The sequence below is a fragment of the Muscardinus avellanarius genome (genome assembly GCF_963383645.1).
Source record: "Muscardinus avellanarius genome assembly, chromosome: 13".
Classification (NCBI taxonomy): Eukaryota; Metazoa; Chordata; class Mammalia; order Rodentia; family Gliridae; genus Muscardinus; species Muscardinus avellanarius.
This window is the reverse complement of record NC_137799.1, coordinates 91,661,851-91,679,758: the sequence shown is the minus strand read 5'-3', so window position 1 is coordinate 91,679,758 and position 17,908 is coordinate 91,661,851. Positions and strand designations below refer to the sequence as shown.

The window sequence follows — 17,908 nt, the reverse complement described above, 5'->3', positions numbered from 1 at the left end:
TTGGAAATTACAGTTTAGTGTTGCATGTATAAGTGTGGACATACATGTATGTTCAGAGACAGAGATTGAAAATGCACGATTGGGCAAATGCAAGTGGAATAAAGCAACAGTATTACTTTATTTGCCAAAGCATAATTCAGTGTCAAAAATACCAAATAACCAGAGGCAGGTATTACATATTTATAAGTTGCAGTCTTTGAAGATGCTATAAACCTTTATATGTCATGGTTATAATTTGCACCCACGTAAGTAGCACAGATGCTCCAAGAAAAACAACTTATTAGAAGACAGGAGAATTTTTTGTTGTTGTTGGTACTGGGGTTCCTGGAAGCCCTTCTACCCCCGGGCTACACTCCCAGACCTATTTTATACTTTTATTTGGAAACAGGGTCTCTTAAGCCAGCACGGCTGGCTTCGAACCTGCGCGATCCTCCTGTCTCCGCCTTCCAAGCGCGGGGATGACAAGCGTGCGCCACCACGCCCGGCAGGACAGGAGAATTTAAAGACCCCTTTCAGAATCTGACGTGTGAAGAAGACAAAAAATCAATAGGATTTAAGGAGCTTGAGTCAGCAAGCTTGGTTTTGTATTCTGTAGGGTCCTACTTTTGAGAACGTATTTGAGGATGTACTTTAGTCATCTGAGAGTGTCACTTCACAGAGGGAAAGATGGAAGGGACGAGAAAGGGTGGAACTGATCTGGGTGTCTGGGGAAAAAATAGTAAAGCAGCTGAGGAGTAGTCTTTGAAAACACCCCATCTAAATGAGAATTGAAAGTTAGTGGAATCCTGGGATTATACTTAAAAATAAAGTGAAATGGATTCTTAGAAATGATGAAAGAATGAATATGACTAAGAAAAAGGTCTGTGAATCTTCTCCCATAAAATATATAAACTGTAAAAGAAAAGTTGCCCTTCATAATTGAAGCAACTCACATGAGTTGGAGTATTTATGGTGGGTAGGAAGTAATCCATTTCAACTGGACTCTGGAAACATAATATTTTATTTTTATTTTTTATTTTTTTGGTGGTACTGGGGTTCCTGGAAGCCCTTCTATCTCCAGGCTACTCTCCCAGACCTATTTTTATTTTTGGTAACAGGTCTCTTAAGCCAGTGTGGCTGGCTTCGAACCTGCGCGATCTTCCTGTCTCCACCTCCCAAGCGCGGGGATTACAAGCGTGCCCACGACCAGCGAAACATAAAAGAAAGATTTTGCCAAAACCTGGATTTTGCCACGAACTCTATTTATAGAACCTTAATGTAATTAATTACTATTTCTGCTGATTTTTACAATGTTGCTTATAGAGACATAAGTTAAAAGTTATATTTTTATGTTCATAAAACATGTAAAATCTTTGTTATGTATTTTGTTAGCACAGAAAACGTATTGACTTTTTAAAAAATATCCTATAGATTTCATTGTGAATCAGAATATTAGTAGAATCAACAGAGTTAAATAAAAACTAGATTCTTGAAAGTTACGTGATATTGAAAAAAAAAAACAGAGGAAATTTGAAATGCATGTTGCAGATAATTTAGAATGATGCTATCCAGTATGGGAGCCACCAGCCATGGAAGCTAGTCATTAAAGTAATTTAGCCCTTCCTTGGAGGCAGGCTCTGTTCAGTGCCTACTGGCCACTGTGGCGATGGCCTCGTTTCCATCCTACTAGTGGGACGTTCCTTTGGATGGCTCTGATCCAGAAATAAGTGCCAGGGAGAACTCCAAAGACTCAGGGGACATAGTAAACCCAGTATTCACAGAAACATGGAAGCATTTGTATTATTTAAAATAAGAGACTGAAAACAAGGTCCTAATTAGAAAAAAGAAGAAAAAGAAAAGGAAGCAAGAGAATAAGAATAAACACCCCACATAATGAGATGGAAATAAAACATCAAAATATAAAAAATTAATAGGAAAAAGAGACTCTGAATATTTGTCAGTGTATTAAGGTGAGATTCCAGCTGAATATTTTCCCTTTAAAAATAGATTGTGTTTTTTTTATTCTAATAAGTGATGGAAAGCTTTTTAAATTCATTTTTCTGAAGCTTGTGTAATCTTGATACTAATACTTGCTAACACAAGTTTTAAAAAAGATGAACTTAGGAATCTAGATGCAAAATTCTGAATATTAGATAATTCAGTCACTGGTGAAAGAGTCACATTTTCTTGGCATAGAAACAGTTCCCATCAGGAAACCTACCAACATAGAAAGGAGAAAAGTTATGTGGTTCTTTCGTAAATGCAAAAAAGCATTTAATAAAATAATTAAAATTGTTAAATGTTTAAGAATTTTAGGGAAACGACTCAAGTTAGGATAATGGTAATAGCACCTACCACCTAGGTTTTCATAAGGATTTAATGACTATTTTAATACATGTAAAAATACTTGAAGCAGTATCTGGCATGTAGAAATTATTCAGTGTTAGCTATTTTTATTATGCATCATCAAATTAGCAAAATAACAAATATTACATTGAATGGTAAAAATTTTTTTTATTATAATTATGAACAAAACAGTTGTTTTTTCTTTTTACTATATTATCATTTTTGAGATTATTTTGTTTCTTTAAATGCAATAAAAGTAGAAAGTAAAGTAACTAATACAAGTTCTCTAACAGGAGATAACTTACTTTAAATCATATATGATGTGATTATATACCAGAAAATTCAGAAGAGTACTAAACACCTGGTAAAACAGTGCATATATTGGCTAATACAACATAAAATAAAATTTAAAAAGTAAATAGTTCTTTGGTGAAATAACCAGCTGGAAATAGAAAGAAAAGGCAGGTGTGGTGGCACATTCCTATAATCCTAGTACTTGGAAGGCTGAGGATTGTAGGTTCAAGACTAGCCTCAGCAACATAGTGAGACCCTGTTTCAAAATGAAAAATAAAAAGGCTGGAGGTGTAGCTCGGAAGTAGAACACCTCTGGGTTCGATTCCCCAGTACCACAAACAATACAAATAAATAAATAAATAAATGACTGAATAAATAAATAAATTAATTAACATAAAAATACAGCTAAGTTTAACAAAATGTTTTTGTATCCACAAAATGATTATTATACCCTTAAATTAGAATCAGATCTCAATAAAACTTGTCTTCCTCTCTAAAATTAACAGATACATTTATTTCAATTTTAGTTGGAAATTTAGTGAATCATTTTAGGAAATTCAGTAAGATAATTTTAATGTTAATTGGGAAGATATTTATAAAGAATATCTAAAACATATATTTAATGTATTTTTATTATAATTTTCTCCTCCTCCTTCCATGACAAACAGATATTTGTATGAAGGTTGGGAGGAAAAACAGACATTCAATGTGATGGTCAGTTTACTTTAATCTTAGTGTAAGCAGGTGTCTGTGCTAGTGAAAGGGGGACTGAACACTGTTTCTTTATAGCTTTTTTCTACTCTGTCTCTCAAAGGTATGCAGCCACTCATGTATTCTGTTCAGGAAGCATTAAATGCCAGGCCGTGGTGGATTCGTGTGGGGACTGACATTTGTTACTATAAGTAAGTATTCTAACAGGACACCAGCTTACAGAAAGGGATATTAACTTCACTCTGTTTCACTGTAAAGGTAAAAATTAGAAACATTATTAAATTCTTTAAATTGTGATACTATGCTATATTAAACTTCACTCAACACTAAAATTAGAAATTATACGTAATTTGGGTGTATTCATTCGAGTCACCCCTCCATGCCAGTCTGGTATGGAGCTGTACCTATCCTCTGTATTTCTACCTTTTAATAAACTTCTTTAAATCTTCAGAAAAAAAAAATTATATGTAATTTGTAGTGGTCTTTTTATTCTGTGATATCGAATTAGTTGATATCAAATATATATGATAGCAAATATATTATCTTTTTTCCATCTTATATTAGCACACAGTATTTTACCTCATTTAATTTCCCAAATATTTTAAATGGAGACAGGGTCCACAGTTCCATTGTATCGGCTCTCGGCTCCCAGTAGCCAGTGTACTTTAGTAAGCTAGAAATGAGTGCCACAGATACCTTTCTACTTGTGTGTAGTAACTGGGTTAATCTTCTTCTCCACTTTCAGGTCATCTGGATGTCTCATACACCACGCTTCCCATTTTCACTCTATTTTTATGTCATATGCTTCCAGATAACTTCTATGATCGAATCCACTTGGCATCCTTGTTCCTTCTCTGCTATTAATCTCAATCCTAAAATTTCTGTGAAGTAGACTTTGATTTGTTGTGTTTGATTTGATTGTGTTGACTTAGCACTAATGTCCCTTCTTTTTTAGCTTTATAAGTTAGAAGAGGACAACTTCTAAAATTAAATTGTTTTCATAATTTATGGCATGGTTTTGGAAAAACTTAGGTCTTAAGTGGTATTACTTAAGAAATATCCCTTGGGCTTTCTCTCAGTAAGGCTTTCCTTCTTCATTTATTAGCAAGTAAGTAGAAAATAAGTGAACAGAAAGGTACAGCTCGTGTTTCTTATCATGGTAAGTTAATAGAAGGACACTGTTCTTGAGTCATTCTCATAAAGTTGGGGGGAAGCAGTGAGGATCTGGCCTTTACTTGGCTTGATTTTAGCAGAATTGTTTAGACTATTAAAGAGAAAAACAATGTTTTCTAGAAATATTTTTTTCGTATTTCTACTTTTGCATAGTAGGAATTGTCATTAAATGCTTTCTCACACAGCAGAACGAGTGCTCATAGCTTGATAGGCTCTGTTCTTTTTTTTATTTTTTTTGCGGGTCTGGGGATGGAACCCAGGGGCATTCGACCTCCGAGCTACACCCTCTTCCCTATTTTTTATTCTTTATTTTGAAACCGGGTCTCACTGAGTTGCAGAGGGCCTCACTGAGTAGCTGAGGCTGTCTGTGAACCGCGATCCTCCAGGTCTCAGCCTCCCGAATGCTGGGATTACAAGCGTGCGCCACCACGCCTGGCTAGGTTCTGTTCTATATAAGGGATGATGGCAAGTTTCTTTGTTTAATTTTTTTCTAGGCTAGTCACAGGTCTAGAACTGACATTTCAGTTAGTTCAGCAAAAACTTATTAACCACTTTCTATGTAGCAGACGCTATTGTAGTTGTCTTCCTGAAACCGGAAATTCAGATAGTAAGGGTTAAAGTCTATTTTTACACTGTATCTTAATTTTTCATGTTAGCTAAGTCCTCTGATGCTTGTTTGTCTCTTCTATGAGGCGGAATAGAATTACCTTCCACTAATATATGAGTTAATGTGTGTGTTGCTGGTTTATAACCTGTCACCTGCCATAAAACTATTGTGTGGTCGTACAAATTCCTCTCCCATTAGATGCTGAGCTTTCAGGAGTACAGTGTCAGCAGGACCGGTTCTTGAGCTTGTTTTATGTGTTCCTTAATCCCTAGCCCTTTCTTACTGGATCTCTAGTCATATAGTGATGAAGTTAATGAAAGATAGACCAATCAGACAGTATATATTTTTGTGCATAAATGAATAACATTATGAGCCCTGATTTTTAAGAGAATTTGGCATTTTACTTTTTTACTTTTTAGTTTTTTAATTGCTTAATTTTATTTAGTTAGTTTTATTGGTGCATTGTTGTCACACATCTTAATGGGGTACACGATGTTAGAGGCATATATGCCCTTCCCTAAGGAAGGTGTTTATTGAAAATTTCTCATGATCTACACCTAGACCATTTGCTTCATAACTTATTTCTATCATTTTTGGGTAAGGCTTTTTAAGGAAATCCTTTCATTAGCATTATAATTATTTGTCATAGTGAAGTTCAGTGTGTTAGAAACACACATGCACACAGCTCTCTGTGTATTTCTCTCCACATATCACCCACTCCCCCCTCTCTTCTCACAGTAGTTAGCAGGATTGACAGTTAAACCTTCACATATTGCTGAAGTATTATCTTAACTTGTTTCTCTCTTCAGTGCTCCCTCTTCCCCTCCCTAATTCTCTCCTCTAACCCCCTTGAACTATTCTACAGGTCTCTGCATTATTTAAAGTTCCTTATGTTTCTTGTTTTCTTTCTAGCTTCTACATACAAGAGAAAACATACCACCCTTGACTTTCTGAGACTGACCAATCTCAGCATAATATTCTCCTGCTCCATCCATTTTTCTGCAAATGACGTAATTTTGTTTTTTATGACTGAGTAGAATTTCATTGTGTGTGTATATACACGTTCTTTATCCATTCATCTGTTGATAAATACTTGGGTTGGTTCCACAATTTGGCTGTTGTGAATTGTGCTGCTCTAAACGCCGGTGTGCATGTATCCCTATAACATTCTGACTTTAATTCTTCAGGAAATTATCAAGGAGTGGTATAGCTAGGATACGTCCCACCAACAGGGTTTGGAATCTCAGAAATTAAGTTGATAGAACATCTCTAAAACTTTAAGTTATTTTAAAACATTATGTAAATCTTTAAATCATGATTAAAAAAAGAGTAGGATAATGCCGTCCCATGTGCGCTTTATCTAATTTCGATAGTTACCAATGCTTAGTTTTGTTTTAGATGTTCTTTTGCCCTGTTTTCAGAGTTTTAAAGCAGTTTCCAGCCATCATATTTTATCCAGAAATACTTAAATATGTATCTCTGAAAGAAGACTTGTTAAAATAGTCTAACCACGTCATTATCACACTTCAGAAAATCTGAGAAAATTTCTAGTACAATGGAATATCCAGTCATTTTTCAAATTTTCTAGTTACTTCATAATTCTTGTGTTATAGTTGGTTTATTTCAGTTAAAATTCAACTAAAGCTCACACAGTACATTTTTTAAGTGTGAAAGAAGTTAAATGTGATTTATTTCAAGTACTACTGAACCTAAAGAGCTATCGACCATCATAACAAAACACAAAGCCATCACATACTCCAGTTGAAAAATGGTTTGCATCAGCTATGAAATCTGCCCATGTCTCTTGCTAATCATTCATTACATTTGATTTTTACTAATATATCCCTTAGGTCTTTTTAAATTTATAAGGTTTTCTTTTCTCTTTTAAAAAAGTTTCTTATTTATTTATTAAAGAAACTGGATTTTCATATAGGATTTTTCACATTTAGAGTTTGTTGAGTGTATCTGTAATATAAACAAATTTTATAGCTGGATGTGGTGGCACATCTGCCTATAATCACAATTTTTTGGAGGCAGTGATAGGAGAATTGCAGGTTTGAGGTCAGCTTCAGCAGTGTAGTGACTCTCTCAGCCATCTAGTGAGGCACCTGTTTCAAAACAAAAAATAAAAAGGGCTGGAGATGTAGCTTGGTCATAGTATGACCCTAGATTTAATCCCCAGTACTGCTCCAAAAAAAAAAACACCCACAAAAAACCCCATCAAATTCTCTATCACCAATTTTCCGTAAACTGGCAGTTTGATCTAAAAGTTGATTCTACTTGAGGTTTGATTTTTGGCATAAATACTACAAAGATGGCGTCGTGGGTTCCCATGGCATCACATAAAGAAACAACACCTCTGATTGTTTCTCCTTTTGTAATTTTAAGTTTGATTAGTGAATTCAGGTGTTGTAGTCTGACCCATCCATCCTAAAGGTGGCCATAAGCCTTTCTTGTAATGGTTGCAGCAGCCGCTGATGATCAGTGTCAGATCCAGTAATGTTTACGGCTATCAAAAAATGGGGCTCAAAACCTGTTACTGATGGGAAGTGTATTCATTTTTATATTTTTATAATTTTGGTACTGAAGATTGGACCCAGGAAAATCAAAACACTTATGTGAGTGAAGTAAACATGTTTAATGTTTTTAATTACAGAAATCATTTCTCAAGAAGTTCAGTTGCTGCAGGCGGACAGAAGGGAAAATCCTACTATACAATCACTTTCACTGTCAGTTTTCCACATAAAGATGACGTTTGCTACTTTGCTTATCACTACCCATACACATACTCAACTTTACAGGTGAGAACTCTAACTTGTATTATGACTTATTATATGTTATGCATGCATGTCAGATAACTGACGAAAGTTGCTTTTAATTAAATAATAAAGCAAGACAGAAGTTCAGCATTGAAGATTTTAGAAAATTCTACAGTATTTGTTGAACACATTAAAGAAAGGAAAATAAGAATGTCCTTATATGAGAGAAATGTAAAGAAGTTTGGCATAACTTTTATTTTCCATCTTTTATATAAATGTACAGCTCTCTAAGATTCCGTGATTGACAAATTTTAAGTAGGTGAGATTTCTACTTGTTTTAGCAGAAGCACTGAATTGCATGAAAATGGAATAGAAAAATGTAGATGAAACTGGAAACTTTTTTGTAGGAAAAATTGAATTTTTTTCTAAAGGAAAAGTTTTTATTTCGGAATCCTTGATCCAGATTCCTTAGAATATGGGTATAAGAGTTGTTTTGTGGGACCTTTTGAGATTTTCAAATATTTGTCTTGTAAAACAAACTAAGCAAAGTAAACTAAGTGGGGCTGGGTGTGGTGGCACACACTTGTCATCCCCACGCTTGGGAGGCAGAGACAGGAGGATCATGCAAGTTCGAAGCCAGCCGTGCTGGCTTAGGAGACCCTGTTTCCAAATAAAAATATAAAAAAATAGGTCTGGGAGTGTAGCCCGGAGGTAGAAGGGCTTCCAGGAACCCCAGTACCACCAAAAAAAAAAAAAAAAAAAAAAAAAGGTAAATTAAGTGGTTAAATAGCCACCTGCGGTAGAGTTACTCTGAGAATACAGCATCATTCCTTGTGATCAAGGATCGTGACATGTGAGCCAGAAAGGAAGGAAGGAAGGAAGGAAAGAAAGGGAAACTGGAGTAATATGATTAGAAAAGAAATTGGAGTAATATGATTAGAAGTAAGTTTCCAAGTTATTAAAGAGGGGAAAATGAAAGAGAACTGTAGTCTGTAAAGCAGAAGAGATATCAGAGCACGAAATGAGCCTCGTTGTATTTCGATAAAGGTTAAAACCTATTTTGAAGGTGTATTATATATTCATTTATTCTTTATTTTTTGCCATATTCACATATTATTTGAACTGTGATTTATTTGATATTTATTTTAAAATAGACTTTATAATAGTGCATCTTAAAATTCATCTTCATTCTAAATTATGACTCATGGAGTCATATTTGTGATGTGGTAGACTTCTTTCTAATTCATAGTAATATATGTACCTGCTTCACTGTGAGTCACTTGGTTGCTCACGTGCCATCCACACAGTGCTTTGGGAAGTCTGCTTGCCCTGCCCTCTGTCGGGCTCTGTTTCTCCCTCATCCTTTCTGACCAGGCACAGCTGCTCTTGGGAGTCCTGTGGCGTGTCCTTGTCCTGTCCTGTGCTGTGACCCCTGCTCCTCACTCACCTTGGGGTCTGAGTGCAGATGTCACCTCTGGTACAAGTCCTTTCCTCACTGCCCAAAGCTGGCAGGCTCCCCGCCCTTATTACATGCTGTCAGAGCCCTCTGCACTCTCTTTAGGTAGGGTGCAAGTATTTATTGTTGTACCCCAGTGCCCCACACTTCTTGGCAAGTAGTGACCTCTCGAGTCAGTCGTGATTATATGAATGAACACAGGCAAGAAGTTTAGAATCACTTAAGTATCCAGATTAAGGTGTTGGGTAATATATTTATTGTATAACCACATAATTAAATAATTAAAACGTGTGCTTTAAAAAACACACATATTTAAGACAAATATGGTGACACATACCTGTAATCCCAGTACTTCAGAGGCTGAGACGGGAGGATCACAGATTTGAGTCCAGCCTCAACAACATAGAGACACCCTAAGCAATGAGATCCTGTTTCAAAACAAAAATATAAAAAGGGCTAAGAGTGTAGCTCAGAGGTACAGTGCCGCTAGGTATAATCCCCAGCCCTCCAAAAGAAAACCTCTACATAGAAAACAAAGAAAACATTTAACATGTTCAATGAGATGGCATAGTACTCATATTTACAAATATATTGCATGTATATAAAATTATTAAGTGACAAAATCAGATTATTAAAAAGTCATATGTAAGCATGGTTTTGTTTATACATTTATTAGTAGTCATCTAGGTTGCCACTGTGGGTGTTTTAAATTTTTCTTTGTATTTGCTGTGTCTTCCAAACATTTTACAATGAGTGTGTATTAGTCTTGAAACCATAAAAAGGAACTGTTAACTTGTGGTACATAATTTGTATTCTCTACATTTTAGATTGCAGGTCTGTGGTTCCTTAAAATTTCCAAACTCCTAAGATACAGTTCTATGGTCACAATTCCAAAATTCAAAGGTTTTGAAAGCCAAAACGCTTCCTAAGTTGGATAAGCAGCAAAGCCTGACTTGAACTGCTTGTGAGCCTAGAGTATCGATTCTGCTTACGTGACCTTTCATATGTTTTCTGCAGAAATAATCATGTGTTGATGACAGGCTGCTGTCCCGCCCGGCTGGCCATGTTGCATAACTGTGTCACCTTTCTCAAGCTTCCCAAATACTGAAGTTTGAACTACATCTGGCCTTGAGGGCTTTTGGATAGGCATTTAAGAATTGTATTCACTTCTAGTTAAGTGGTAATCTGGACGCATTGTTTCTATATATTATATGGAGATTTTGAACGATTATATACTTTGCTTTTACTTTTTATCAAGATGCATCTTCAAAAATTGGAATCAGCACATAATCCTCAGCAAATCTACTTTCGAAAAGATGTGTTGTGTGAGACCCTGTCTGGAAACAGTTGTCCCCTGGTGACGATAACAGCAATGCCAGAGTCTAATTATTATGAACACATCTGTCAGTTCAGTAAGTCTGTCTTCTTCTCTCACAATGTCAATCATCCTCACTTAATTTTTATTTATTTTATATATATGTATATTTTATAATATAAATAATATAAAGACCAGGCATCAGAAAGCTTGGGTTCTGGCCTTGGTCCCCTTACTGCCTAGCTGTGGGCCCAGCTCTGGGCCTTGGTTTCCTGTGTTAAAAGTGAAGGAGCTGCCTGGGATGGCCCTGGTTCCTTGTGATTCTAATACTCTTTGGTTCTTATCCTTAGAAATCATATTCAAGTTTAGGTAAAATAATATTGTTTTAAGAGTTCAGGTAATAATACCATCATAGAAAAACTTAAAAATAATTTTATTTATAAATACACTGCCAGAAACCTCTCAAGTGTTCTCATAGCTGGCTCTGAATAGTTACTTGATTTTTTTTTCTGCTATTTACATCTTTTAAATTGCCTCAAATGTACAGATATGGTAGGAAACGTAAGAAAACTTCTGACTTTGATAAGAAGATAATATATTTTAGGACAGAGAAAGAGCTTGTTATGTACAAAATATGCATAATTAATTGATTATTTTATAGACATCAAAATCTATAGTGAAAATTTTTGTTTTGGTAAATCTCTGAGCAGATATGCTTTTTTCCTGTGCTTAGCAACAACCAAGGTAAGATTGTTTTCCTTCTTCCCTGTGATTTTTGAAAAATAATTTTATATTTTAAACTCCCCCAAATACTTATTCTTTGTAAAATCAAGTTTACATTAAATAACAAATTTAATGTATTACATTAGCCATTGGGAAATATGTCAATTAATCATTGGGAAATAAATAGTTCCAAACTGTTCATCGCTTTATGTTCATATTTCAAGCTCCTTCAGTACATGGTTCATATTGGTTTTCTGTCTGTTTTTTCTATGGAACATAGTACAGTGCTTATATAAACTACACAGTTTATATCAGAATTCACAGTTGAGTAGACATTTCTAAAGCCCCAGTGTGAAATGTCTTAAACACTTTTAGTAGCTGTTCATTTTAACTTGAGATTTTATGTGTACTTTAGGAAATCGCCCTTACGTTTTCTTATCTGCTCGGGTACATCCTGGAGAAACTAATGCAAGTTGGGTAATGAAAGGAACCTTGGAGTATCTCATGAGTAATAGTCCTACCGCCCAGAGCTTACGAGAATCCTATATTTTTAAAATTGTCCCTATGCTAAATCCAGATGGTGTCATCAATGGAAAGTAAGTTGAGCAATAGTTATAAAAACATAGATTATGGTTGTCCTGTATAAACTTGTTGAAAAATAGTGTCCAGTTTAATTCAGAAAATTAATCTAGTGATTTTTCTAAGACAAAATTTGGGAGGGAATTTCATCTGAGATAAACTTTTAAATGAAAATGTATTTTTTATACTAAGGGTAATATATTTTAAGACTTTAGTATCCACAAGAATATAATTTCATAAAATTTCTCTGTTAAATTGTTGTAGAAAAATCACACTGTCAGGATACAGGTTTATGAAAAAGATTGTTGTCACATCTCATATTACTTTTTTTTAACTTATCAATAGTATGGTCTTAGATTTTTCTAAGAGTTAGAATCTTCTGGGGTCTCTTTCCACTGATTTAGAATTTGGGCCCATCTGCTAACCTCTTCCTGGTAGGAGGAGTGGTAGTTTCTGCCAAGGAAATCCTTTAGCCTTGAAATACTAGAAGATAACTAATTACTTTTTAAGTAGAAGTGGCTTATAGTTAATACAATAAATGTATTTTGGCAATTTGACAAGGTCTCAGTGTCTCTGTAGTGCTTCTGAAAGACAGACTTTAGTCTAAAGATAAGGATATTTTGTCTTATTCAGCAGAAGCAGCATAGATATTTCTCGTAGTTTAGGAAATTATTAAAATTCCAAAAAGTAGAATTTCTTTCTAGTTAATGTGTTATGGTTGCAGAACTAAAATTGTGTCTATGTCTAATTTAGAAGTATAGACTAGATAGAATACTATTTGTATTTGTTATTTTCTGATGATGGCTTTAATACTTAGTACCAATGAAAATATATTTGCAGTTTCATAAGACTATATACTTTACATATACTTAGCCTTTTTAGAAGGTAGGTCAGCCTAGATAGCACTTTTACAAAATAACAAGTACAGTCAAGACGTAGAATGTTATACAATGAAAGATTATTCTGTATTCAGAATGGAGAATGTGACTATTAATAAATTTTATCAGGCATAGAAGAAAACACCAGCATGGAAATTTTTTCTATAGTTCAAAAATTTTGATTATAAAATTGCAACCTTAAGCCGGGCGTGGTGGCTCACGCTTGTAATCCCTGCGCTTGGGAGGCGGAGACAGGAGGATCGCACTGGTTTGGAGCCAGCCTTGCTGGTTTAAGAGACCCTGTTTCCAAATAAAAAGTATAAACTAGGTCTGGGAGTGTAGCCCGGAGATAGAAGGGCTTCCAGGAACCCCGATTGCAACCTTAAATACATGTGCCATGAGATCTTACCCCTAGCAGATGCTCAATAAATGTTTCCTTGTAATGTAAGCTGAATATAACGTGTGTCCACGTGAGTCCACTGTCTATACCTATTTGGAATTCTAGTTAGAATAAAGTCAGAAAGTTAGAAATGTATATAAGCATTTATCGGTACCATTGTTTTCTTTGTGTTTATGTGTGTGCAGTCATCGCTGCTCTTTAAGTGGAGAGGATTTGAACAGACAGTGGCAAAGCCCAAATCCAGATTTACACCCTACCATTTACCATGCGAAGGGGCTTCTGCAGTACTTGGCTGCAGTGAAGCGTTTGCCTCTGGTAAGTGGCAATATTTGTTTTATTTTTTATGGTCAAAAAGGTTTTGCCAGGTGTGGTGGTACATGCCTGCAATCCCAGTATTTGGGAGACAGGAGGATTGCAGGTTCAAAGCCAGCCTCAGCAACTTCACAAGGCTTTCAGCAACTTGCTAAGTTTTATTTTTTCAAATAAAATAAGGCAGTTGGTATAGTTTAGAGGTAGAATGCCCTTGGGTTCAGTCCCTAGCAACACACACACACACACACAGTTTTTAATGATTAATGACTTACATTTCAAAGTAATGGATGTTATTTTCTGGCTATAAAAGGCAGGGGTTTAAAGCAATTATTTAAATAAATATTTTATTATCTCTTATGTAATGATTATGGTGTCAATATGGTATATTCATCTTTTATCAAGTTGATTATAATTCTCATAAGCCTTTTACTTTTCTTTTTTATTGTTTATGAAGATTGGTAACTCCTGGTTTTAAGTTTTAGATATTTAACTTCATTATTTGAACAGCACTAAAGTAATAAACGTGTCTTCCAAATTTCCAACTAGTAGAACTTACTTTTGAGTTCTTTAATCAACTCTGAAATTGATGTCTCCAGTACATATGTGGCAGGCATGGCATAAGACTGTTGTGGAATATATACATACATGCATACATACATACATTCCTTCTGTTTTCCTCAGCTTTTGACTAGACTGTTCCTATTGTATTTAAATTACTTATTCTTCCATTAAAAAGATAGAAAGACTTTCTAAGGTAATAAAATTGGCATGTGAACCTGGAATTTATTTTTCATGATTAAAATGATGCTCTTAAAAATTAAACTGAGCCCCTTTTTATGTTTTTCATGAGAACATTGCCCTGATCTTTTACATTAGGTGTATGTTTTAACAGCTCTTTGAAGCCATTGATAACTATAGCAGTAGATTTGTACCATAATTGAATTTATTATTTTTCAAGTGATAATAGTAGGTTAAAAAAAAAGAGTACAATTTGTGGCTTAATGTAAGACCTTAAAAGAATTTAGCAGTTCTGGGATTAATCATAGATCCTTTCCCAAAGTAGATATTATTACTTGTTAATGGTGGTTCTGTTATACTAAAAAGATGACCAAACAACACGGCGATGTTCATTGGCTTGATATTAACTACTTTTACTTGGAAATATGTGTATTTGAAGGATTTTAAGTTTTAAAATATAGTCTCTTTTCAAGGTTTATTGTGATTATCATGGCCATTCCCGAAAGAAGAATGTCTTTATGTATGGCTGCAGCATCAAGGAGACAGTGTGGCATACCAATGAGAACGCAACTTCATGTGACGTTGTGGAAGATATAGGATACAGGGTAACTACAGAAAATTTATAAATTTTAAAATTCCAAACATGTATGAACTACAGAAAATAATTTAATATATATGAATTACTCAGATTCAGTAAATGTAGATATCTTGCCATTTCTGTCCAGATTTTTTATTTTAATAGAAAAAAGTTTTTTTATTTTTATTATTTTTGGGATGGTACTAGGGATTGAACCCAGGGATATTCTACCTCCAACCTACAGTCCAGCCCTGTTTTTTATTCTTTATTTTTGAAACAGGGTCTCACTAAGTTGCAGAAGGCCTCACTAAGTAGCTAGGGCTGGCCATGAACCTGCGATCCTCCTACATCAGCCTCCCAAGTACCGAGATTACAGGCGTGGACTACTACACCCAGCTAAAAGTTTTTGCTTTTCACACTTAGATTCTTTAATGTTTGGATTTTATTTTTAAATGAGATGTGGGGACCTTTGTCACCATTTACTAGGTAGTATATACTTCCTTTGTCAGTGTGATAAAGCCATCTGGCACATACCTGGTTTTTGCATGTATCAGTGTGTGTGAGGCTCTCAATTATTGTAGTCATTCTTGTTACTATGTTTTTTGCATGCTACATCATTTTAATTATGGTAAGTTTATAATTAATAGTTGACAGCTGGTAGGGAAAAATTCTTTATTATTCTTTTAAGTTTTTCTCAGATATTTTGTCTGTTTTTCTTCCTTGTGAAGTCTGGGATAAATATGCTTTGCTAAGATTTGCCTCAGTATACGTTGGAGAGAGTTACTGTTATGAAAACATCACTATTTATGGCTTTGCCTGTCTATTCAATTGAGTCTTTTATATTCTTATAGATATAAAATTTCTCCACATTTGATAGTTTTGTTAGATTTATTTCTAAGTACTTAACAGACTTCATTACAGTTGGGAATGTTTTTTTTCTTTCACTTATCTGCCTGTTCCCAATTGATCAATCATGTACATAGAAAACCACTGACTCTGTAAGATTTTAGATCTTTTGACAAAGATAACATGTCAGAATAGCATTATGTTTCTCAGCAGCAACATTGGAAGCAAAAACTTAGTGAAGCAGTGCCCTCACAGTTCTCAGCTAGGTGTTCAGTATACAGATTTTATATTCCATCCTGTCAGTAGTGTGAAAGTAAAAAAGGATGTTCTCATTGAAAGCCTCAGAAATTCGCCTCACAAATAACCTTTTTCTAGAAGCTATCAGAAGATATTCTTGCCAAAATCAAAAAGTATTCTACAAAAGAAGAAGGCGTAAGGAGAGAGACAAAGCCCCAGAGTAAAGGTGAAGGGGACGCTCAAGAGTTTCTGTAAAATGTCCAACCTGTCGGCGCTCCACAACTGCACAACTGCTGCCGCCACGCTGCCTTCAGAGAGCTCAGGGACAGAGAAGAAAAATAGGGGCTACTTAAGGGAGACCCAGACAAACAGTGTGTGGAAGCGCGAGACATGCAGAGGACGGGAGAGCGCACGCCTAGCCTGGCCGTGGCCAGCACAGCACCAGCACCAGCACCACCCCTTCAGGCTTACTAGTCATGCTTCTCAAATTCTTGTTTAGTCCCCTAAAATGAGATGAGGTTGCACATTCACAAGATTCCCCTTCATAGCCCTTAAGAATTATGTTCTGCATGTTGTCATTTGATTAATGTGTTTCTTTTATACTAAGCAGTACACTTTATCTGCTCAGCAGGTATACTGATTTTTCTCTCCTTTGCGAACACGGTTACTACCTAGCATGGTACCGCACTCATCATTCAGATTTTTTTTTTTTTTTTTTTGGTGGTACTGGGGTTGGAGCCCAGGGGCCTTCTACCTCCGAGCTACACTCCCAGACCTATTTTATATTTTATTTGGAAACAGGGTCTCTTAAGCCAGTGGAGGCTGGCTTCGAACCTGCAGATCCTCCGGTCTCAGCCTCCCAAGCGCAGGGATTACAAGCGTGCGCCCCCACGCCCAGCTACCGCACTCATCTTAACCTCTCAATAAGTATTTGTTAGTTGATTAGTGGGTGGATGCCAGGCATGTGGGAAGATAAGTGAGAGACATTGTAAGAAATTAAGGAGCTGTTTTTGGTCTCAATTTTCTCAGAATTTCATTAATTCTCTTATCTTAAGTTTATTTGGTTAATTATCTGGAATTTGTTGTGAAAGGCAACATAAAATGATGCTATAGGTTAGATAAAATAAATAATGCAGTTTTTCACTAAAGTGTATTTGTCAAGATGTTAACAACAACCCCCCGAGTTACCTTATGACCAGATATGTATGGTGTTTTGTCGCCGACTAATCTCAGTTGGGTCGTTATTGTCAGCTCCCGGTCAAATCCTCAGAAAGATGGGACAAAAGGCAGGTGGAGTCCTGCAGAAACTTATCTGCAGCAATTCCTTCCCCTCTATGAATTCCCTAAGTTTTTAGGTACGGCGCTTGGGAAAGAATTTGAGGTGGACAAAGGCTTCTTGAGCCAATGACACTTTATTAAAAAAACTCCAAGAAATTTATACCTTTCACCAGTAAAGTTAATAGTAAGAGGAGAGGAAGGTGGGTGTAATCATTGTGAAGTAATAATGAATGACATGTAAACAAAGGTAATAAAACTAGTCCTTCAGCTGACTGTTGATCTTCGAGAGATTGACTCCTGACTCCTGATTCTTTTCCAAGGTCTTTGCAGATAAGCAGTCCCAGGGGGCCACTTCCCAAAATAAACAAGCATGGCCAAGGCTTGGGGGTTTCTCGGGGAATCTTCTTTGGCTTTCTTGGAACTTTCCATCTTTTGGGCTCAGTTCATATAGCAAGTGTGGGGAGACGTGGTGATTCAGGTGGATGTGATAAAGTTTCTCCAGGTGTTGGCATTTTTATCTCCTAAATCTGAAAGCTTAAGCAAACTCACAACACAGTTTTGCAGACAAAATACCACAAACAACACCACAAAGTTCTTGGTTATAATTGTCAGATATATTTCCTTAACTGCTGAACACTCTTCTTTAGACAATAAGCCTATTAAAAGTCTAACCATCTTTAATAATCCATTTCTCTGTCAC

At 35.6% G+C, this 17,908-nt stretch overlaps 1 protein-coding gene across 3 annotated transcripts in view; it reads left to right on the top strand.

Annotated features, from left to right (window-relative positions):
• AGTPBP1 (ATP/GTP binding carboxypeptidase 1) overlaps positions 1–17,908 on the top strand; it is a gene marked incomplete at both ends in the record, with an annotated part of 125,568 nt that overhangs the window by 80,613 nt on the left and 27,047 nt on the right. For all 3 annotated transcript variants that reach the window (XM_080709445.1, XM_080709444.1, XM_080709446.1), the window contains 6 exons: positions 3,434–3,521; positions 7,767–7,911; positions 10,584–10,737; positions 11,779–11,959; positions 13,406–13,535; positions 14,744–14,875. In XM_080709445.1, the coding sequence (XP_080565571.1) occupies positions 3,434–3,521; positions 7,767–7,911; positions 10,584–10,737; positions 11,779–11,959; positions 13,406–13,535; positions 14,744–14,875 (830 nt within the window). The remainder of the gene's footprint in view (positions 1–3,433; positions 3,522–7,766; positions 7,912–10,583; positions 10,738–11,778; positions 11,960–13,405; positions 13,536–14,743; positions 14,876–17,908) is intronic.